The sequence below is a fragment of the Adiantum capillus-veneris genome, chromosome 9 (genome assembly GCF_014529385.1).
Source record: "Adiantum capillus-veneris isolate H3 chromosome 9, ASM1452938v2, whole genome shotgun sequence".
In the NCBI taxonomy this organism is placed as follows: Eukaryota; Viridiplantae; Streptophyta; class Polypodiopsida; order Polypodiales; family Pteridaceae; genus Adiantum; species Adiantum capillus-veneris.
Genome location: NC_140939.1, coordinates 31,710,780 through 31,734,776, shown reverse-complemented (window position 1 = coordinate 31,734,776; position 23,997 = coordinate 31,710,780). Strand labels below are relative to the sequence as shown.

General features: G+C 45.2%; 1 protein-coding gene and 1 pseudogene across 1 annotated transcript in view; both read right to left on the bottom strand.

The window, feature by feature from the left end:
* LOC147450298 (3-ketoacyl-CoA thiolase 1, peroxisomal-like) overlaps nt 1-21,229 on the bottom strand; it is a 160,953-nt gene extending 139,724 nt beyond the window's left edge. The window contains exons 1-4 of the mRNA XM_086519569.1: nt 21,028-21,229; nt 1,415-1,491; nt 1,213-1,297; nt 497-623 (exon numbers count right to left, since the gene is read on the bottom strand). Of these exons, the coding sequence (XP_086375695.1) occupies nt 497-623; nt 1,213-1,297; nt 1,415-1,491; nt 21,028-21,126 (388 nt within the window). The 5' untranslated portion in view covers nt 21,127-21,229. The remainder of the gene's footprint in view (nt 1-496; nt 624-1,212; nt 1,298-1,414; nt 1,492-21,027) is intronic.
* Nucleotides 21,230-21,559: 330 nt separating this feature from the next.
* On the bottom strand, nt 21,560-23,099 carry LOC147450297 (uncharacterized; annotated as a pseudogene).
* Between the last annotated feature and the right edge of the window lie 898 nt (nt 23,100-23,997).

Here is a 23,997-nt window from a genome sequence, read left to right as displayed (position 1 = left end):
CCTGTACTTTCCTAGCCACACTGTGCACTTCTTGACAATGCCTTGATAACTAAAACTCATTTACTTGCATACTTTGCATATCCAACTGATACAATCACCTAATCAAAAAATTTCATGCTCCCTCTTTTAAAAGAAGTTATAGGTTGATGTTACCTGAGCCACTAAGCTTCAACCTTAATCATTACACCTTCAACGAGCTCCTACTACAAAAACACCTAACAGAGAGAAGATGATGAGGATGACCTCATAAATTTTAGCTTCCCATCTCTCACAAAAATCGTTGCCTGGTAAACAGGCCTCTTACAAGCAAAGCACAAATCTACTGTTTCCTGCCCTACATAAAAAACAATCAGAAATTTCCATCAAATAAACCTAAGTGCACCTAGCACTCACCATTGTTCCTTCAATGCAATAACAGAGCTAGTTCCGTTAAAAAACACCAAAGTTTTCAACAAAGCATTTGCATTACACAACAATGTTTGCCTGAAGAATTTACCAGGATAACCAGCTTCAAGCATCGCCATACGACAATCTTTAGTTCTTTTTCCGGCGGGTCCAAGGACCATGCCAACGGCAATATCTCCCACTTCACCTGGATTTACTGCACTTTGCTCCACCACTGCCTGAGTAATCAGGATTCAAGAGCTTACTAGACTTTCCCTGTAATATGACTCCCACAGACTCGAAGAGAAGAGCCCCAGATTTTTTCAGATACATAAAAGTGGTTTAACTCTGAAAGCCAAAATTTCCATAAAGAACATGACAGCCCTCTTTTCTTGATAGGCATCTAGTTGACAAGGAAAATACTGTAATACATCAAGGAGATGGTAGACACGAAATATAAAGAAGACTGCCTCATCATTAAAAAAAATTGCCGTCAGAAGCTTACATCAGACACAATTAAAACTGATATTGACATTAAAAAGTAGTAATTTTTCAAGGTATTGAATAACTTGTCCTACAGGTTGAAAAAAAAAAAAGGATTTTCAATTCAACTACAAAGTAAAAACAAACAGATTTTTGAGGTATTGAATAACTTGTCCTACCAGGTAAAAACAAAAAGATTTTGGATTCAACTACAAGAAACCAATATCAAGAATAGTACCAATTCATATTTTGCCTTTGAGACGGCTGACAAAAGATTTCTAGAACCCAGATTTTCGTTCAAGTATAAGAAACCCATTGCAAGAATAGCATCAATTCATATTTCACCTTTAAGACGGCTGACAAAAGATCTCTGGAACTTGTATCTTTGAATTTTCCTCGAAAGGCTCTGCAAATTGGCGTCCTAACAGCACTATATAGACAGAAAAGCAAAGAAAAAGGAACAAGTTACAAAAGTCTAAAATATATCTCTTTAGAACTCTTCAAGATATTGTTAAAGGAAAAATCATACAGGATCTGCAATACTTACGAAACAATGGCCACATCATCATAAAGGTCACCAGCCCTCTCATAAGAGGAAGAGCACTGAGATGTGCTTTCGATTGCCTGTTGAAGGAGAAAAATTAATGTCCAGCTCAATGAAATATTAGAAATTTGACCAGTCTTGATGCCCCTTCATGGATATGCAAAATAAAGTGAAGGTTCCGTAAAATGAAGCATGTCATTGACTAAACCAGTGAGTGAAAAGAATGTAAGTTAAATCCCTTCCTTGATTGTTTATTAAATGCCTAGCAAAAATAGACACCGATCAACGATCATAGAGAACCCTTTGCAGATAAGATTACATACATTGACTTGGCAGAGAAGATCATCCTCCAAAAAGCCAGAATAGCCCATGAGACCAAACAGTTTTAGCATTGCATGTCAAATGGATGAAACATTTCTAAAATTTTGTAGGGATAAAATATGCACACATAGCTCCAGAGTTCTCATGATATAGTTAGTAAGTCCCCATTAAGTAATTCTAGAAAAGATTGTTGAACGCATGTAAACCATGAAGATTACTTGTTTACAAAAATTCCCTTTTCTTCGACATTGGTGAATGGCTGACCCATATGGGAATATCTCCCATTGACATCTAGCTGCAGTTCTTTCTACCCCACATTTGGCGGCACAAATTGGAATCAGCATGAACAGCATGGTGAGAGCTTTCTCCAAAGGTGGTGTGCTCTCTATTGTGGGTGCTCCTCAGTAAACCTCACTCCAATAGAATGAAAACACTGTAGGGCAATGGAACAAGCAAACTCAAAAGACACAACAACAGACTTAGAACTCAATGGAGCTCGACTAACTCATGGAACCACTACAGACTCTGGCTGGAAATACACTCAGTTCCAAGTCCAAGACTCACAGGTGAAATGGAGGTGTCGAGGCTCCAAAGGTGCGGGGAGAGTGCAGATGTGCGGTGCTAGCCTTAACACAACCAAGACTCTAAATTCATAGAAAGTATGATATCTAACGACTAGAACCAGCTGAGCATAAATACAACCAAAAAGAGCAACCAATGACTTGACAAAATATCCCTCACAGTCCACCAACCTCCATCTCCAAATTGTGGTGGCAGTGAACTCGCCACAGTGTCTACTAGACCACCACTCGTGTATCTACCACGTGCCGCCAGGCGAGAGTTCACCGGTGGGAACTCAAGACCGACTACAACTGCCTTGTCCTATGCAAGTGACACTATAGCCGTGCTACAGGTTGCCCGCCACAAAACTACTCACCGTCTCGGTGAGAGAAGACACTCAAAACTGCGAAAGGAAACTGCTATGTGTACTGAGACACCTGAAAAAGAATTGCATATCTACAACACAATGAGGATAAGCTACACTCTCCCGATTGTGTCGACCAAGAGAGAGTGTCGTCGCCACTGCAACACTCCGAGTGTTTGCTCTAGAGGTGCAGCCATAAGATCGATTGTAGGAACCTGTTGGACTATAGGCGGTTGCACTTTGCTCTCTACAAACTAGCCCTTTCTGAAAGTAGTGGCCACCTGTTGAGCAGCAGTGTCAGGTGCAGCGGAATCAAAATGGTGAAAATCCAGACTTTACACTTCGACAAATCTTTACTTCTTCCTTGCGTTAGTGATAGCTACTTGGCGTGAGAGATGGTTCCTTTTATTTTCCTAAAGAGAGGGAATGAGAGAGAGGTAGAGATGTGCACACACACACACACACACACACAGAGAACAGAGCAGAATGACACCCGATGAGGTCCCAACCAACCCTCTCAAGGATCCCCCACACCATTGCTAATGTGGTGTTGCTTTTGATTGCGTAAGTGGAATGTACACACATGCAATACCTCAAGTGCGGACTCTACTAACTCAAATGGGAATGTCGCCGTGGTAACTCTTCAAGATCAAGCATCTCCGATTTGATTTGATACACTTTTGGATCCTCTCGATGTGTGGTATGTTGATGGCCACCAAGGGGTAGATCTGTGGCTGATTTGCACTCCCAATGTGAGAGGAATGAAGGGCTGAAGTGCGAATGATGATGATGCCGATGATGGACAACAATGGGAGCACTCAATCCAGCAAGGGAATGGCCGAGAAGAGGCTCAATGGGCTGTCGAAGTACCGGACTACATCGAGGAAGATAGCGCTTTGCAAATCCACACGACCTCCGGCGATCAAGAGGGTTGAAAACTGAGAACGCTGGGCTGATCTGCTAAGAACTGGAAACACTGGCTGATCTGGTGCCAATGCAAAACGCTGGCCTATTGAGTGCAAAACACCAGGCTGATCTTGTTAGGTGCAGCGGAATGAATGTTGTATTTTCTCAAGATTAGTGATCTTTATTGCTCAAGGTTCCTTTTAGTTCTTAGGGAAAGAGAGGGCTTTCCGTCTTATGGAGAATGCTATGATCACGAACAAAGTGTGGATATTGTGCGTGCAAGTGAATGAGACTGAGAGAAGGAGAGAGAAGAGATACGACACCCGAGAGTTTGTAAAACCCTCCTCCGAAGGCCCCACTCTCGTCGGCGAGAGTGGTCTACTTTGATTGCACAAAGGTGTACAATGCGTATGCAATGGACTGATGCAATGGGACTATGCCGATGACGACAACGATGATGACGACGGCGACTTGATGGCTGAAATCTAAGATCTTCTAATCGCTGAATTTCGGGACTGTTTCGGTGGCTGAAAATGACTGTTTTGGCTGCGTTTTTATGGCTGAAAATGGGGGAACATCTGCAACCATCTTGGGATGAATCCGCTACTGTAACCTAGGGCTGAAAATGCGGTGGTCTGATGCAGTAAAGGCTGAGAGTTAAAAACGCTGGCTGGATCTGCCCTTGCCAAAAACGCTAGGCTTGTGGAGCCAAAAACGTTGAAATGGCAGCAATGGAAAAACGCTAGCAAAGCTGAGATTTCTAGCAATGATGGGGATCTGCAGTTGCTAGGATGCTGAGGGTAATGGTGGCGACTCTGCAATGGAAGGAAGCGCCAAGTGCTGGGAACTGCCCGCGAGGATGGAGGTCCAAAAACACTAGGGGTGCTGGTACATCGGCTTAAAGGGATTCTTGGAGGAGGGTGTCAAGAAACTTAGAAAGTCACGAGTGATGGCAATGCATAATACGTCCCTTGATTGCTAACAATTTAAGCCAAGGAACATACAAAACATTATGCATTGTCCAAGAAGGTGGTAAACATAATTGCACGGAAACATCATTTACCTTTTTGACGATAGGAAATGGACCATATATACAAAAAGAGATTTAGGAAACCTCTTACCAACTTGCTTGAGACGTTGTTTCATGATCCTTAAAAACATCCAATCACATTCCTTGAATGAGGCATCTTGTTAATCCTTATTAGCATGCCTAGAATAGGACTCCTAAGTCGAAGCTTAACACTCTCGATGTCACAAACTCCTGACGTGTCGGGCCACTGCAGAACAAGGCCAACCTGCGGATTCCAGCCGAGGGGCCTAAACCGTAAGAAGAAACAAAAGAAGAAGAAGAAAAAGCAACGAAAGAAGTTTTACCAACTTGCAAAGTCTTACAGAGTGGCCTATGTTTAAAGAGAAATTCCCACCAACTTATGGGACCCCGTCCGATGGAGTCCAAGTGACCTGAAGGGATTAAAATAAAACAGGACACATAATCACCTTCTTGCGTAAAAACTAATGACGTGGCAGAGCTGTACGGAATTCCTGCAAAACGCGCTTTGTATGTCTCAGTCAAAACCTTTTCCCTCAACGGTTGTGTAACACACAACATTGTTTTCTTCATCAAGTAGCCATCCCGTATGGAATATTCCGCTATCTCTCCATTTTGTATCCAAGTGAATACATCGGAAAAATCCGGATCGGTGGTGTACTGATCAACCATATCCTTGAAGCTGCTATGATGAATCATGGAGATAGCCAAGACTAGGGGCTTCCGAGACAATGCATCTGCCACCAAGTTTTTATGTCCCTGCACATGGACAATCTGGAAGTGAAACTGTGACAAGATGTTAGCCCACCACATCTGCGTTTCCGAAAGCTGCTTCTGTGACAAGAAGTAGCGTAAACTTTGATGATCAATAAAGACCGTGAAATCGGCTCCGAGTAGGTAATGTCGCCATTGAGTAAGAGCATGGATCATTGCCAATAGCTCTTTCTCATAAATCTGTGCTGTCAATTCTTGCCTTGAAAATAATCTGCTTTCATAAGCAATCGCATGGCCTTCTTGCATTAAGACCGCTCCCAGACTACGACCACAAGCATCACAATATACTTCAAATGGCTTTTGCAAGTCTGACAAAGCCAACACTGGTTCAGTAGTCAATTTTCCCTTAAGTGTCTAAAAGGCAGTCACCTTTGTCAATCCCCACGAGAAAGCGACTCCTTTTTGAGTCAATATGTGCAAAGGGGAAGCTACCTCTGTAAACTTCCGAATGAACCGCCTGTAGTAAGAACACAAGCCCAAGAAGCTTCTAACTTCATGAACATTCTTTAAATCTGGCCAATCGCGGATAGTCTCAATCTTGGTCGGGTCCATCTATACTCTTGCTGCTGAGACGATGTGTCCCAGAAAGTGTATCTCCGGCAAGAAAAATTCACTCTTTTTGGCATTAATAACTAATCTATGGTCATGCAATGCCTGAGAGACCTGTAGCAGATGGTGTCAATGTTCTGCTTCATCCTTGGAGAAAACTATAATATCATCAAAGAAAGTGCCAACAAAAGATCGATGCTCTCGGAAAATCCTATCCATCATTCGGTTGGAAGTCGCTATAGCATTGGTAAGTCCAAAAGGCATCACCAAAAATTCGTATAAACCAAAGCTTGTCTGAAAGGCCGTCTTGTAGACATCTCCCGGAGCGATTTTGATCTGATGATATCCGCTTTTCAAAGCAATCCTGTTGAAACAAGAGGATCCCTGAAGTCGGTCAAGAATATCATCGATCCTTGGAATCAAAAATCTGTTCTTGATAGTAATTTTATTGAGAGCTCTATAATCAATGCACATTCTCCAAGATCCGTCTTCCTTTATTACCAACAAAACCGGAGAGCAGTAGGGTGAAGTACTTGACTAGATAAGACCCTTTCCAAGAAGGTCTTTCACTTGGTTCATGATTTCTTCATTCTGGGCTCGGCTAACACGGTAAGGTGGCCGATTCATTGGTGTGCTTTCAAGAATCAGATCAATAGTAAGATCCTCAGGACGAGATGGAGGTAACTCGATTGGCAGGCCTTCAGAGAAACAATCAGTATGTGTGTGGAGAAAATCTTGGCGTTCTTTGTCAAGTTCAGACATGTTCGTTCTGTGTCATCACTTAACTCTTTCAAATAGATCAAGTAAACAAAAAGACTGGATTTCATTAATTCTCAAATGGCCGAAGTCGATACAATAGGGACAGACTCGCCCTTCAATTTTATATCTAGTACACTTTTTTTGCCCTTTTCATTTGTCAAAGTTGCTTTCTTGGTCTGATAGTCGACCACGGCATTGTTCTTATGGTACCAAGGGACTCCTAGGAGGATGTCACACCCTTCCAAAGGCATGATGTAAAAGTCCTCGTGCCCTAAATACCCCTGACAATGCATACAAAGTTTGCCAATGATAGGATAATGGCTACATCTCGTCCGGGTGCCGCTAGAACTGCCTCTGCTAGTGGCCCTATCCTGTCGGGCGTAATCTCGAGCTGCGTCGCCAATTCATGTGAAATGAAGTTGGCCTTGGCTCCTCCATCGGAAAAAAATATAAGGGCTTCCTGATCTCACACTTTGCCCCAAGCTTGGCAAGGTTCTATACTTTCATTAATCTGGCTTGGGTCAGTTCCCATGCAATCCGGTACCAGTCCTGCTTTCATCTTGCCTTTTCTACCACATTCCTTTGCTGCTCTAGAACCCTCTGGCTTGTCTTCATTCGGTCCTTGCTGGGCCTTTTTGGGGCACTTTACGGAGATGTGCCCTTGTTTCCCGCAACCAAAACACTTCCCCTCTTTGAGATAGTTAGCCCTTTCTCTAAGGGTTAGTTGGGGTCTTGTATCTTTGTTTTCATGGGGACTCTTTTTCTTTCTACTTTCATTGTTGGAGGTTTGTCTGGTCCTTTGAGTCAAGATTTCATCAGTGGGGTAAGTCAAATTCCCCGAATGTATCGAGAAACCCCGTTTCGCACGACCCATTAATTCTTGAATAGAGTCCGACTTTTGTTCCAGGCAGTAATCTCAGATCTCTGTAGGGAGTCCGTAACAAAACCTCTCAATCTGTTCCTTAAAGGTGACCTTCTTAACTCAAGAGGTCGGTAGAGAAGAGTCATCCAAAGAATCTCCCTTGGTCATACGAAGATGGTTCCAAGCGGTTCTTACATCCCGTTCGTACTCCCGGGTCAGCCAAGAAGAAATAAAGAGCCATTTGAATTTCAACCACTTGACCGGGGCTTCTTTCCTCAGAAGAAGAGTGGACCACCATGTTCGAGCATTTCCTTTTAGAAAAGATGCAGCCCTCCTGATCTTGGAGTGCTCTGAGTAATGCCCTCCAGAGAAGGCTATGTCAAACTGCAGGAAAGCCCTCCGAGCATCTCGGAATCCTGAAAAGGATTCAAAATTAATTGACTATCCACCCTCTTTGAATTTCTTCGTCTTATTGCTCTTATCTTCGAGGAACTCGTACTGGTTGGCTCTGTAAAAGTGCTTCTTCGCATAAAACATATGTCCGTCGAAGTCCGAACTGTCAAAGGATGACTCCTTCGTAGAGCTATTAGAAACTGGTCGGAATCTGAGTTTCTTTGCCTTTTTCTTATTCTTTCTGAAGCTTTGCTTTTTGCTTTGCTTCTTGCCCTTTCTATCCTCCTCATTCGAGTCGGAAGAGCTAGAAGAATTGTCAGAAGAAGAGGAAGAAGAACTGGGTAGTCCTTCAAAACGCACATGCTTCTTCTGCTTTCTTGCAGATGCAAAAAAAGATTGACGGCCCAAGTAACTAGGGTAGTCAGTCCCCTTCTTGCGCTTCTTCAATTGCTTTTTCGATTGATTCTTCGTGTCCAAAAGCTGACTGATCTGGGTCTGAACCACCTCTTGAAGTTCTTGTTCAGTAAACATCCTCGAAGTAGGAGGTTTTTTGATTGCTGGTTTAATTGGTGGTTCGATGGCTTTTTGCCACTAAGTATGCACTTCAGCCATGGACTGCTGAGGCAAAAATTTTGCAAACTGGGGATCTTTAGAAAACTGAAGCATCTGCTTTGTGCACTCGTCAACCTGTTGTCGACGTTGCATCTCCAAAAGTTCATACTGTGTGAGCCGAGGTGGCCCATACTCATCTTCTGTTAAGTGGTTTAAATCTTCTGCATTGTCTCCTCCTGTCACGTGACACATCCAGCCCTATGTGTCCGTGGACAAGCTACCGCATGACAAGGGTTCAATTCAGTCAAGTCAGTCTAGAATAGGAAGTGATCTGGCACTTTTGTGAGTCTATTCGCAGACCATGCATGTCCAGACACTTAGATTAGATGCATATCCTCTGGTTGCACACAGCATGACCATCAGATTCCAGTCAGAACCCATCAGTAGCATTTTTACAGTGCATAGACCTATTTTCCCTATTTTTGACATTTTTCACTTATTATTTTTAAGTGACTTTTGTTGGAAAGTAGGTAGGGCAAATTGAGTAAGTTTGTATAAATAAAAACCTAGCACTAGCACTTTCTACCAGAAGAGGCAGCACGAGCTTCGATTCAACAGGCACCTTCTCAGCACGAACCCCCAGCAAGGCCTAGCGTTTTTGCTACACAGCAGCGAGGCTAGCGTTTTGCGTCAAGAACCCAGATCAGCCAGTGTTTTTGCACTTGCAGATTCCCGACGATAGTAGAACCACAGATCAGCCTAGCGTTTTGCATTTGCAAGACATCCGGCAACAGCAGAACCAGCAAAAGCCCTAGTGTTTTTGCAAGAAGGCTTCAAATCAGCCCTAGCGTTTTTGGTTTGCAGATCAGCCCCGGCATTTTGCAAATTCACCACGATGGAACATCAAGAACCACCAGCATTTTCAGTTTTCAGCCTTTAGCACTCACAGATCAAGTCCCGAACCTCGCAGATCTCACCTTCCCACAGCAGATCCTCGCCGCACGGTCAGATCCCGCAAGGTTTACAGTTTCAGCCCGGAAAACGCAGATTTCAGCATCTGCGTTTTCAGCGCTTCGTCGTTGCATCGTCGTCATCGCCATCGTCACCGACTTAGAGTCAGAATTCAGCAGATAGAAGATTTGCAGATTCCAGCCCGTCTCGTCGTCGCCCTCATCGTCGTCGACATCGTCCGGGCCTCGGCAAGTCCAAGCATTGTAGACTTTTGTGCAATCATAAGTAGACCGCTCTCGTCATAGAGAGTGGGGCCTTCGGAGGAGGGTCTGACAACATCTCCGGTGTCGTATTCTCTTCTGTATCTCTCAGTCTCGTACACTTTCACGCACAGTGTCCATTCACTTTGTTCGTATCCATTGCACTCTCTCATTAAGGACGGAAGGCTCTCCCTTCCATAAGAATAAAAAGGAACCTTGAGCACAATTCGGAGCACTCATCTTGAGCAAAGTTCAAACATTCACTTCCGCTGCACCTTACACCTCCCGCCTCAGCGGTTGCACAAAGGTCGAATGATTCTTTTCGGAATCCATAAGTGTCGCGAGAAAAGGGATTGGATTTCCCGGTAGAAGAGAAATCGATCGTGCTCTCATACCACTTAACAAACTTGGACACCCCAAGTCAAGATTCTACCACGGTACATCACAGATTCACTTCAAAACACTACACAAATTTGAGAGTCGACACGGCCCAGTGTAGTTCCGTGCCCAGAGGTATTGGCCCCAAAGACTGGCGCCCCTTTCGGTATTTCTTTTTATATTAATCTTTGAGCAAAGTGCAGGTGCTTGCTCTCACACTCTGCATCCAGATGCTCTGCAGAGTGAGCCCCCTTGGGTTTAATTTAAAGGTTACAAGGGTTGCTAAAAGAAGAGCCCCAAAAGCATTAAACTTCATAAGCAATGTCTCCCAAAAGCAGCCAGCAAAAATCGCAGAATTCCATACGCACTGCCAAGTCAGCAAGTCAATGCGAATCGCGGGATTTCGTACAACTGCCATGTCAGCCAATCAACGTGAATTGCGGAGATCCATATTGTCAACCAGTCAGCATGAATTGCAAAGATCCGTACTATAATCACGCCCGTATGTGTATGTCCGAGCACTACCATGTTATCAATTTGTGACACATTTCATCATGCAAGCATTTTACCGTGTGAACCACCTCTTATAGGTCATTTATTAATAAGTGACTTTTCATTTACCCTTGTTGGAATGTAGGTAGGGCAAATGGCTAAAGGAACTATAAAAGGAAGCATGGGGCGCCAGTAGAGAGCTGATGAATGCAGAGACACAAAGAGGCAGCACCTCATGATATCTAGCGTTTTCTCCAAGATCAGCCCAGTGTTTTTAGCATTAGAAGACCAGCGTTTTCAGTCCCATAAAACCAGCATTTTCAGGTCAGCCCGGAACCTCGCCGTACTGCACCCTTCCCAGTTGCAGATCCTTGCCGCATTGACCATCAACACCCAAATCTGCCTAGCGTTTTTGGTTTCAGCCCAAAGCAGCCAGCGCTTTGCAGATTCAGCCCAGATCAGCTAGCATTTTTGACCTCGTCGTCGACATAGACCCATCAGTAGCCAGTACCCAGCATCAGTACCCATTAGTATCAGCATCTCACCATCCAGTCAATGAGCATTTGTGTAAGAATAAAAAAAGTACTTGCTCTGGCAACAGAGCAAGGGGGCCCGTGAGGGTTGGGACCTGACATCCCTGTGTTGTCTGTTTTCTCTCTCTTGTCTCTCTCTTTCTTTCAGTTCAGTTCAGTTCTTTCAAGTGAAGTAAAGTGTCCCTTGTGTTTTGTGCGGAGTACTAGATCGGAGCTAAATCCGTAAACACTTCCGTTGCACCTGACACAATCAAGTTAAAACTAATAGCATGCTGCTTCTAGGAAGTTAAGAAAATGAGAATGCCATCCAGAAAAATAAGCACGCACTTACAGACCAAGTCAACGAAGATAGCATCATCATACGATTAAACATACCAAGTGCACCTGTCACACCAAATGGCACAACAATGAACTCGTAGTATCCGTGCTCGGTCTTAAAGGTGGTCTTGTAGATGTCTCGCTTAGCGATTCTTACCTGGTGGTAGCTACTCTTCAAGTCAATCTTCGAAAACACGAGGGCCCCATTGAGACGCTCCAAAATATACTCGATGCAAGGCATAGGATACTTCTTCTTGACCATCATCTTATTGAGGGCCCTCCAATTCACACATAACCGCGATGAGCCATCTTTCTTACGACCAAAAATAATTGGAGCAACAAAAGGACTTACATTGGGATGTATAAAACCCCTATTCCCAAACAACTCACCTGGTTGGCGCTCTAGCTCCTCTTCATTAGCCTTGTTCAAACGATATGTAACTTACTTACAGGTTGGTGCATTCACTAGGTCTGATTCATAGTGACATAAAAACGCGTTTCGGCCCTTTGAAACCCCGGAACAGTGAAATAGCCAAAACGTTTCGGGTAAACGGTCAAAATGAGTCGATTTTTTTTTTGCCCCCTTTTGACCAGTTGACCTCAAACCACCCGTTTGGGGATTTTTGAAGCCATGTACAAAGGCCACCTCAAAACATCAATACCTTGTTTACTCGTGACTCAAGTCTCACATCTAGATTTTGGTAGTTTACACGTCTTGACAGGTGAATTTGTATGTATATTAAATGTATAATTATAGGTACATACAGGCGAGAGCGGTATTCCCTCTCTTCTTCTCCTCTCTCACGTCCAAGCAAAAAGAGAGCTACGTCGAGGAGCCAAGTGGCGGTCATCTCTTGTTTCTCAAGGATGATCTTCCCCCTACACTCCCTCCCAAACGACGTGAGGATTATTTCATTGACCTAGCAGTGTGACATGAAACGTTTCGGAGCTCAAAGAAAGCGGAACACAGGTTTCGTTTGACAACTTTATGCCCAAAATAATATCACATCCTGCAAGTTTCGAGACTACAAAACAACGGGTAAATTGGGTCTAATGAATGACCAATTTGACATAATTACATTCTTGAGAGATCGAAGCGTCCATGCCTTCATAGAATCCCTGCACTGGGAGGGTGGGGATAGAAGAAGTTTGAAGACGTGCATGTTCACAAGAGATTCACTTATGACATCATGAGAACTTCCAAAATCAAATAACACAATGATCCTTTGATCATTAACATGTCCATAGGATTTTATTAGTTCATCCTCTTCGAAGGTCCCCTCTTGCTTAGCTTCTTTCTCTACCACACTCATAGCATTCACTAAAGGAGTAGAGTCCGAAGTTGACGCAGTAGCAGGTTCATGTTTGGATTCTTTCTTAGGACAATCTTTTTTCATGTGACCTACTACGTGACAACAAAAACACCTACGTTCCTTTGCATACAATGCATGTTTTTCTTTACTTGATTGAGCACCTACATGTCACGTGCACATGGCTCTATGTGCCACGTGGACAAGCTCCATCGACTTCCAGAGCCAATTCTCCACCTATCCTTAGATAAGAGTATCTAGAATCTTAGGAGGTTTAGTACCAACAATTTTGTGAGCCTGTTCGTAGGACTTGCATGTCCAGACGAGTCCATTAGATAAGGTTTTTCAAACCCTCTTGCATGAATGGATTATACAAATGTATTGACAGATATTGTTACACTACGGTGGGCATCTGGCAGCAAGATGTGCATGTAGTTTTAGGTTAGAGGAATCCAATGAGTCATTTCCCACATCAATCAAATTCTTGGATTGGCAGATGTGCAACAATTTCACCTAGAAACTGAGCCCTCATCAAACTTAACAATAAATCATTTTAATGATTTATTTTTTAGGAATTTGACAAATATTTTGCCCTACCTAAGCCTTAAGGAGTTTATAACCAACAAATCTTACTTATAAAGGGAGCAGACAGGGCCAGCATTTTGCATTTGAACAAGTAGCGCCAGATCAGCCTTCACGTTTTTGTAGCAATGCAGCTAGCGTTTTGGCATCGGGCACACCAGCGCTTTCCGATCAGCCTTTGGCCCTAGCGTTTTGCTCTACAATAGCATATCAGTCTTAACGCTTGGAGCATTCAACAGAGCAGCCAGCATTTTCAGATTTCAGCCTCTTTCCCTCACTAGAAAGGATCCGATTTGTCCTCACTGGTCTTTCGTTGCGGTCTGGTACCTCGAAAGCCCATTGAGCCTCTCCTCGGCCATTCCCTCGCCGCATCGAGTGCTCCCATTGCTGTCCATCATCAGCATCGTCAAGATCTGCGTTTTCAGCCCTTCATTCCTCTCACATCAAGAGCACAAATTAGCCCCAGATCTACCCCTTTGTGACCTCTGTAATCCCACATCGAGACGGATCCAAAGGTGTATCAAATCAACCCCGAAGGTGCTTCATCTTGAAGAGTTACCAAGGTGACATTCCCCATTCAAGTCAGTAGAGTCTGCACTTGAGGTATTACATGTGTGTACATTCCATTTACGCAATCTAAGGGCAAATACCACATCGGCAAAGGTGTGGGGGGACCTTGAGAGGGTTGGTTGGGACCCCATTTGGTGTCATTCTCCTCTCCTCTCCTCTCTCTCTCTCTCTCTCTCTCTCTCTCTCTCTCTCTCTCTCTCTCTCTTCAGGGAAATATAAGGAACCATCATGCATGCTAAGAAGCAATCATTAACAGAAAGAAAAAAGTAAAGATTTGTGGAAGTGTAAAACCTAGATCTTCACCATTTCAATTATGTTGCACCTGATCCACTACAATTCCTTGAGCAATTTTCTCATCAGGTGTGAGTTGAGGTTTATCAGATTTTCCTTTACCCTTATCCTTCGATTTGTCGCTCTTAGATTGAGATGTAGATGGGGAGAATAAGATTTTGACGAACAATTTGGAGAGTTCTTTTTATTGTTATCATTCCAATTAGAATTTTTATCCTTATCTTTAGAGGAGTCATGAGAGGAAGAGTTACCATTACCGTAGGCTGCTTGAGCTTACCCTTGTTGTGCTTCATCTCTTGGGGTTGAACCAAGCGTACTGTCTGTTGTAATGTCTACGGATCACCAGCCTCCACGTCTGTCGGGTGCAGCGGAAGAGTTTAAGGATTTAGCTCGGATCTAATACTCCTCACAAACACAAGGTTACTTTACTTCACTTGAAACGAGAAACTAAACTCAACACAATGAATGAGAGAGGCACAAAGAGAGAGAGAGAGAGCGCCGACACTACATGTCGGGTCCCAACCACCCTCAAGGGCCCCCTTGCTCTATTGCTAGAGCAAGTACTTGTTTCGTGTCTTGCACAAAAATACTGATACAATGATGTTGACTGATGAGATGCTGAGATGCTAAGGGCACTTGATGCTACTGATGCTGAGTACTGTTGGAGGGCTGATGGGTACTTGACGTGGAGGCTTCGTACTTCGGGTACGGCGAGGCTACGGGCTGAATACTGAAAATGCTAAGGGCTGAATGCTGAATCTGATGGTTGAAGCGTTGATCTGTTGCGGTTCTAAATGTTATGAAGGCTGTTGCAAACGCTGATGCTGATGGTGAAAACGCTGATGGCTGCTAGGTACTACTAAGATGCTGTAGATTTGCCTGCATAAAATGAGAGCCTACTAATAAGAGGTGATTCACACGCCTATATGCCAACTGATTGTACTATGCAAGAGAGGGTATGCAGCTATGACCTGCCTGGGCATGCACGTCCTACTAGAGGCTCACAAAGTGCCAGGCTGAATCCTACGCTACACTAAAACTGACACTAAACAAAGCAGAAGCTTGTCCGCGTGGCGCCACTGCAATGCACATGTGATATCCCCCCCCCTTATTAAACATGAGACACAACTACCGAACTTCTTCCTTTGGTTGCTTTTTGTACTCTGATGCTCAATGCTCTTGATGTTTGTGGATGCATAAACCGATGAAGACTCCTCCAAACTTGTGGATACTGCAAATGTAGGTATTGTTGCGATGTAATCACCGACCAACCGACTTACTAGGTAGCCTCACTTCTGACTAGTCTTGATGCTGATTCTGCCATGCGAGCAAGTACTACCACTCAAAAATCCCTGTCGTGAGAACATTGCGGGTGAAGATGAAAGGTAAGGGTGCTCGGAAAAATATATAAGGGTTGCTTGTCAACGGAAGTGGATGCACGCTACATGAAAATGCAAATGCAGAAGAGGGTTAAGGATCCTTGCTCCAACTGCTTCCCTATCTGCATACGAGGCAAGCAAATCTTAGTATTCAAAATCTGGATTTACGTGTATCAAATGTCTATCTTCATTCAAAGACATAGCAATGAAGACACGAGCGCGCCCGATGCATGATGAACTAAGGGTGGGTAAGTCTGAGATCGAGACACAAAGATTCTTTGAGGGAAAAAAAAAATTGAGAGGTTCTTTGGGTTCTTGGTTCTGCTTGGGTTCTTGGTGGTTCTTCCCTTGCAAATCCAAAGCATGCACAGAGCTCCGATACCGATGTCAGGTGCAGCGGAAGAGTTTAAGGATTTAGCTCGGATCTAGTACTCCGCACAATGAATGAGAGAGACGACAATAGACAGTCAAGCAGGCGACACTCGTTGTTGCTGCTCACGCCACATTGCTTCCCCTCATGCTGCCCCTGCTCCCTCCCCACGTTGTGCCCTACCCCATCCCCCCCGCCACTCCCTCCCTCTCCCTTCGCGCTACACACCCCCCCCCCCCCGCTCGGCCGCCTGTTCCGCTTCTGCTCTGTCCACCCCCTCCCTGGCCAGCGCGCAACTCCCCCCCAACACTACCCACTAACCACCCGTTCCTCCGCACATTTTTTTCATTGCCCCCCCCCCCCCTAGAAGCCTCTGCTGTGGTTTGTTGGCTCGACAATGATGCCTCATTGACATTGCTCGTTGGTGTTCACTTCAGTAGGAATACACCCTCTCTCGCCTTCATCAACAGTAGCAAGCACAGATGGAAGCTCGTGCTCCGCCACGGAGGGACTCAGATGAAGTCCCCTCGTCCGACCCCGCCGAGCCCACCATCCGACTTGCTTTGTCGCCAGGCAGAGCAAGCGAGCCTTGCAGCAGAGGTGGAGAGTCTTCAGGCCACCTTTCTCATCTACAAGATTATTGGCAGTCGTCCCAGTCGAGGAGAGGTACGCGACCTTCTGCAGGCCCACCTTCTAGCAGAGGCAGGGAAGATCATTGACATCCAGCTTCTCGGACGAGGATACTATCCGATAGAGTTTGAGACTCCCGAGATGGCTGTCATGGTCATCTCAATGAGCCCGTTGGCCATTCAAGCAGTCAGAGCTCGTTTCCGACAATGGCACCATGGGTTCGATCCAACATCGGATGTTCTTATCGAGGAGGCAGACTTGCCTATTTTGGTTTGCTTCCCTGTCCTGCGGAGGGAGTACTTCCCGCTTCTTTCGAGGATTGGTTCCGAGATCGGGACAGTCTTGGAGACCCCGAGCTTCAGTTGCAGCCAAGGCTGCCGGTGTGCCTTCAGTTAAATCCTGGTTCGTGACACTCACTCTCCCAAAGGTGGTCCTTCTACCTAGGGTGAGTGAGGGATGTTACGCCAGGGGGTGGAGTATTTGGGACTCCCGAACCAGTGCTGCATTTGCAGACAATTGGGCCACTTAGCGAGGCCTGTCCTCGCACGAGATCTCGACCCACAGCGCATGCGCAACCTCCCAAGGCTGAGCGTGCTCAGCGGACAGGTACCCAGGACACATAGGCTGATACCTCGACAGAGGCCAACGATCAGGGACGGGCTCGCCACAATGCCCCCCCCCCCGGTGGCCGTTCTCTTGCAGCTCATCAACATTGGGTTCCGACAGGGAACCGTTTTGACCTCCTCCAATAGGAGCCCTCTGAGGAGGCCCCCTCCACTGAACTCCACCTCCCCCCCCCCCCCCCCCCCCCCCACCTTCAGCCTCCTCCGCTCCGCCTCCTCCTCCTCCCCCACCCTCACCCTCTCCTCCCGCTCCTCCTATCTCCCCAGTGGGGTCCTCAGTCTCATCTCCCGACCCATCCACACTCCTCCTCAGACGCAAGGGACTGGACACTCATCCGCAGCGAGACGATCTCTTGGTAGTGCTTTTGCTACGAGTCACATAGCTTGGAAGGACAGCCCCACCTGAGGCTACCCCTTCTGGTCTAGACCTCTCCTTTTGCAGCAGTTCCTCGTGGTTTGACCAGCTCGACATTCAAAGACGATGGAACTTCTTTGACTACAGCTTCACACCTTCCTTGGTGACCCTTCTTCCGACCTGGAGGAGGCTTGCTTTCGAGTTCACGTCCTCTTCTTAGCAGCCCAAGGCACTAAGGCTCTAGATACAACGGTAGATTTCTCCTTTCCGTTATGCAGGGACCATACATAGCGGACCTTACACACAGTTCTTGACTGGCTCCAGGTCCAGGCTATTGAGTTCTCACACCACACAAGGGACCTGGGAGTGACAGATCTAGTACAGATACTTTAGCCTTTAGCCAAGTTTAGTGTGACGCCGTCGGATGCAACAGGTTGCAGGCACATTGTGGTACACCTACATGCTAACACTCAGAGCCCCCCTTGCTATGTGAGGATTCTTGGACGGAGGATGTAGCCTTACGGACTACACGCTCAGCTTGGGCCTGGGTGGGACAGTCACTTCAACTGCGTTTGTCTAAAGATCGCTCGGATACAGATTACTCCCCATCAAAGCCAGCCTCACAAGGTTGGCTGCTGTTTTGCAGCATCTATTTTCTCTCACTGACTCCACGAGGATCGTCTCATGGAATGTGCAGGGATTAGGAGGACCCCGATTTCAGCGTCAGAGGAGTCGGTTGAGTCAGGAGCTTCAGCGATGCCTTGTGCGTGTTGAGATCAATATTCTTATGCTACAGGAGTATCATCTCTGTGAGAGCCGAATTAGACGATGTGGTCAGATTTTGCCTGGTCAGTATGGGACATTTTGGCCAGCTACATTTGGACCTGGAGGAATCAAAGGAGGGGTACGTATGAATATTGCGGACTCATGGCAGCACGCCATTGTGGGCAGAGTTATTATTGTGTCAGGCAAGGCTCAGTGGATTACTATGCAGGTTCAGGGTTGCCTCATGGGTTTCCTGAAGGTATATATGCCCCCAATGTGGCAAGTGCACGAGCAGAGTTTTGGTCTCGTATTGTAGAGTCCTTATGCTTATCCAATGAATGCTTATGCTAGGGTACTAATGGCTTGTGCAATCAGAGGGTATGCAACTACTCTAAGTGCCTGGACGTGCACTTAAGAGTACTAATGACTTGTGCAATCAGAGGGTATGCAACTACTCTAAGTGCTTGGACATGCACGTCCTGCAGCAACTTCTTCCTAATGGACAAGAGGAGGGGAGCAGTCTGTTGTTCACGGAACAGGTCCAGGCCAACCTGAAAACCCAAATAGCGAGTTGCAGTCCCTTGGGGAATCCATCTAAAACACTGACCTAGCAACCAATCAAGAGCAGGAGCACTACCAACCCAGAAAGCTACTGTCTTCCTCCAGTTGATCAATGCTTCTGATGCACAACAAAACACCTCAAGGGCTTGCTCACACCTGTGCAGATTGGCCTCCTGGCCCATCAAGTACAAGGCTCAGTCGTCGGCAAACTCAGCGTCAAGTAGCTTATCTGTCCTAATAGGGAGCTCGAGACCACGCAAGCCAACCTGCTAAGAAGTCAAGAATCTACTCATTACCTCAACATAGAACATACAAAGGAAGGGGGCTAGAGGGCGACCTTGTCTGACCGAACACGTGAGCAATAAGCGTTCCCCTCTTCCCCCTACCAAGAGCACCTGACTGTGTGCACGCCTATAGAGAGCTGACACACCTCTGATCCAAGCATCTGAGAAACCCATCCTGCATAGAGTGCCCTCCACGAAGTAACAGTCAACTATGTCGTAGGCCTTCTCAAAATCGAGGAGTATCACCAAATCCTATCCGCGGAGACGCGCGAGGGCACACGCTTCTAAAAAAGTGAAGATATTGTCAAGGATACTATGCTCCTTGACAGAACCTGTCTGGGTCCCATGTTTAATGCTCTCGAGTAGTGGTTGAATGTTCAAGATCAGAGCCTTCGCCAGAATTTTGTAGGATGAGTTAAGGATAGTGATGGGTCGCCACTATCGACCCTGCTTGGGGATAAGGTAGAGCATGCCCTCACTCATGCTGTCAGGTGGTCAACCCTTCGAATACTGATCCGAATGTGACCGGAGTGCCTAGCTGAGCCGGTGTGAACCAGTTTATGCAACCCATAGATTTGAAGAACATCAAAGAGAGAAGAGGCAAGACGTATGAGAGCATTAAGCAGTAAGAGATAAATTTTACTTGTCATAAGCAATCACTTATCAAAGAAGCCCAAATCTCACCATGGGCAGATTTGCATCCTCAAAGCAAGCAAAGATAGAGCAAGCCACAACCAGGTCGTTAGAAGAGTCAATCAAACATAGGCCCATGGAAGAGAGAGAGAGAGAGAGAGAGAGAGAGAGAGAGAGAGAGAGAGAAGGGGTAGTTAATGCCACACCATACTATCAAGCAACCAGCTACCCTTATGGCAGGGGAGCATCCCACCAAGCCCGTTTAAATGCAGTTTACAACAAGGAGGGTATTTACTAAGTAAGGTAGAGATTCAAAGCACAATGCCCAATGTAAAAGTGTACAATCCACAAGCAGTGTACAATCCACTGACAAGATAATTATGTCTTAGAGAAAACCAATCCTTTTAATTTCCAAAAAGTTAAAAATTATACTTTATCAAGCCATGAATTCTGTAAGGGACATAGGCAATGGTAGCTACAAAATTTAAGTGTTTTAGCTAGCTAGAGTAGTTACTAGCATTAGGGTAATGACTGAGTGTGTGTGTGTGTGTGTGTGTGTGTGAGAGAGAGAGAGAGAGCTCTTCGGCTCCATTTCCCTTCCGCCACTTTTCACAGACTTTTTGGCTTTTTGGGATGCTTCAGTCTCCACAATCTCAGTTTGCAATCTTTTTTGCTTGGGTTAGATTTTGGGTTCTTTGGGCCATCTGGCACCATCGCAACTTCTTGATGTTTCAATGCATTGATGTTGCCCTGTTTCCCTATTTTAACCTATCGTTTAACGAAGCGCTGCATTTCGCTTCCGAGGCTGGGGATATTACTCTTGATGCATATAGGATTTACTTTGACTGTTTCTAGCCCTCGGAGCATCAGACCGCTCCGCTTTTTGTACCTCTTCTTTCCCGTGGGTTTTCGTGGGTTTTCCTTGGTTTGAGGTTTCCCACTTGTAAATTAATCAAATCCAATTTACAAAAAAAATGTGTGTGTGTGTGTGTGTGTGTGTGTGTGTGTGTGTGTGTGTGTGTGTGTGTGAGAGAGAGAGAGAGAGAGAGAGAGAGAGACTCTGAGAAGGGAAAATTGAAATAACCTTTCCATCACCCAAAAGTGTAGATTGGTTATCGCAGTTCCCTCTTGAATATCAAGACTCGTCGACGTTGAACTCTCTCTCACACACTCACTCTCTCTCTCTCTCTCTCTCTCTCTCTCTCTCTCTCTCTCTCTCTCTCTGCGTGCACAAGCAATTACCAGAGAGGCCCAAGGATCGGCTGGGCGAGGAATGAGATGATTAATCAGAATTTGCTGCCGCCTCGCCACCTTCTCCATGGTGGACTCCGAGCTAATCATCGCAACGGGAGTGCCCAGCTGAGTACCGGCGGAGTGATTGATTCAGTTGTTAATCCATCCAATTGGGTTGCTAATCAATGACGTATTATTAAGGCACATTTTTCAACGCTTGATGTGGGGGAGGGGGGCCGAACTTCCTACTTCCTACTCGCTCCGCGTAAAAGAAATTCAAATCTTCAAAGATTCTCATCGTTAATCCAAGCAGCAGACCATAGAAAATTGCATTAATTTTTAAGAAAGAGTAAAAAACAACCCATACGAACGATTTGCGAGGTGCTTTTAATTTCTCGAAACAAAACGACATGAACACTTCATTTTTGTTTAAAATTCATAACCACAACAATTACAATAACTTCTTGTGTAAATAAGTGTGAGACTATAGATAAAAAAGGTACTTACGAATGTCCCATTGCTATAAAATCTATTGCAGGTGCTACAAACAAAAATTTCTAGATGCTATGTTTCCTAGCCTGACAACTATTGCATTCAACCTATTCAGTTGTGACTTGAAAGAAACTATTTTCCTCGACAAAGCATATATTTGCTGTTGCATTTCTGCAACCTGGACATCAGCAGCATTAAGTTGTACATCCTGCAGCATGTCTTTGACACTCTGTGTGCAATTGACTATGCAAGCACGGAGAGTGTCATTGTCGTCTGCATTGGCACGACGGAGCTGTCGCTAGATTTGCATAAGTACATCCTCTAGTCTTTGGAATAATACGTCGTCTAAATTATCATGTTCACTATGATCCGTTTGCGTTCCCTCAGCTTCCACAGCAGGCTCTGTTGACTCCATGCCGCGCACCTACGAGAGCCAGCATATAAAATAAGAAGCCATCGACAAACAGAGCAAATGCAGCAGAAGAAAATTCTAGCAACATACCTAGCATGCAATAACGTCAGTTTTAGTTCTCTTCAGCAGGGGAATGAAGTCACTTCCAATGACAGCGTCAACGTCGTCGTCGTTGTCGCCGCTATCATATATGTTTACCACTTCCTTGGTTGCCGTATTTTCCCCTTGCTCTCTGTGGTTCATAAAGAGAAATAATAGCACCAAATAATTAGGCCGTCACCAAATAATAGCAGTTAATGGAATACCTTTCAGTGTTTTGCCATCTGTTCAGGAACCAATCCAGACACGGGTGAGTGGCACCTTGGAGTACAAAAATGTCGAGTATGTCGTTGTACGTCATTGTACTCGAAAAATGCCATGCACTTCCATACAACAGCAATTTTACGTTGCTCCATTCCACGCCCTTGGTAAGGTGTAATCCAACTAGACGACAGATAGTACTTACCGCTCTTAATCATGCGGTGCAAAGTACCGAGGAAGTCATGACCAAAAGGGTGATTCAAACTATATTTCCAATACATGAAAGCCCTATCAAACACATTAGTGTTTGTCAAGCAGACTTTATTTTTCAAGTCGTCTGCCCCATGAAGCATGTAAAGCTCAATCCCTTTATTAATGTCATCAGGAGATATGTTGTGGCCAACATTCTCAAAATGATCTTTACCTAAGTCTTTTAAGCAGTAACCAATCATTCCTTGAAATGTGTGCATGTTCTTTTGCTTTAGTGCCCTGCAAAGAACAGTGGCCCCTACAGGCGATTCTCTATCCCATCCCAAGTATGCTTTCACCTTTTTGTTGACCGCTATAATAGATGTGGACATAATACGCACGACCATTTGGAAGTGCAAGTGGAATACCGTTCCGCCACGCTCGATGGAACACATTCCATCAATAGTCTCTTTCTCTAGGAATTCTTTCAACACAGGAAGCAAGCCAGTGTCTGCGTCCGCCCCCCCAACAGAGATAGTGATACTTAGCTCGAAAAGCCTCTTCGAACGCCTACTCTCAGCTATGAGCAGCTCCCCTCGGTCTTCCTAGGTCTACCCCTACGGACCAAAGAGGGAGATGCATCCCCGCTATCGCCAACCGAATATGCAGCTTTCTTCATCCTCACCATGGTAACCTACAACATTGGACCCTCATAAACACAAACCAATCGAACCACACCACGCTTCACAAATTAAACCAAGCATGAAATTTTACTACTTCATGAAATTATACCTTTCAGACCACTTTCTCGATGCCGCAACTAATTTCTGCCCGCTGTTTGAATCACGTGCTGTCTTTCGTTTCCGTGTAACTCTACGTGAAACACCTCCAACTGTCCTTGATGTGACTGCAGGCAAATACAGTAACGTTTAATTTGAAAACCTATTGTACACGAAGACTGCCTTCCTGCTTGCGACGATATTCTACTAATTTCCTTTACATAAATTCAATCACCCTGTGTGTGTGCAGGTAAATAATCACCTACTGTGTGACCACAGGCGAAACCGAACTGAATCACCTATCTGCTTGCGACGATACTCTACTAATTTCCTTTACATAAATTCAATCTCCCTGTGCGTGTGCAGGTAAATAATCACCTATTGTGTGACCACAGGCGAAACACGTACTGAATCACCTACTGTGTGTGCAGGTAAATAAATTCAAATGCCTACTACCTCCTGCCGCTATCAACTGCCACGCCCATGGTACGTCCTGCTGCGCAACAGTGCGACCCCTGTCGCTATTGCCTACAGGACTCTGGCTTCTTGCCGCTAGCGATTGCCACGCGCTGGATTAAAAGCATCACCGCATGTAGGTCGCCAACCTAACCCATGCGAACTCAACTTCTGGCGGCGCGAACTCGACTTTAGGCGGCGCGAACTCACGTTCATAACTGGCGACGGGCGGCACTTTTCACTAAAAATAACAGCATCACCTTTGATTCCACTCTCAATTTCATTTAAATTAATTGAATCACCTACTTGAAAGGATACTTGTAAGAATATTAGTAGAATTTTGCTAACTTG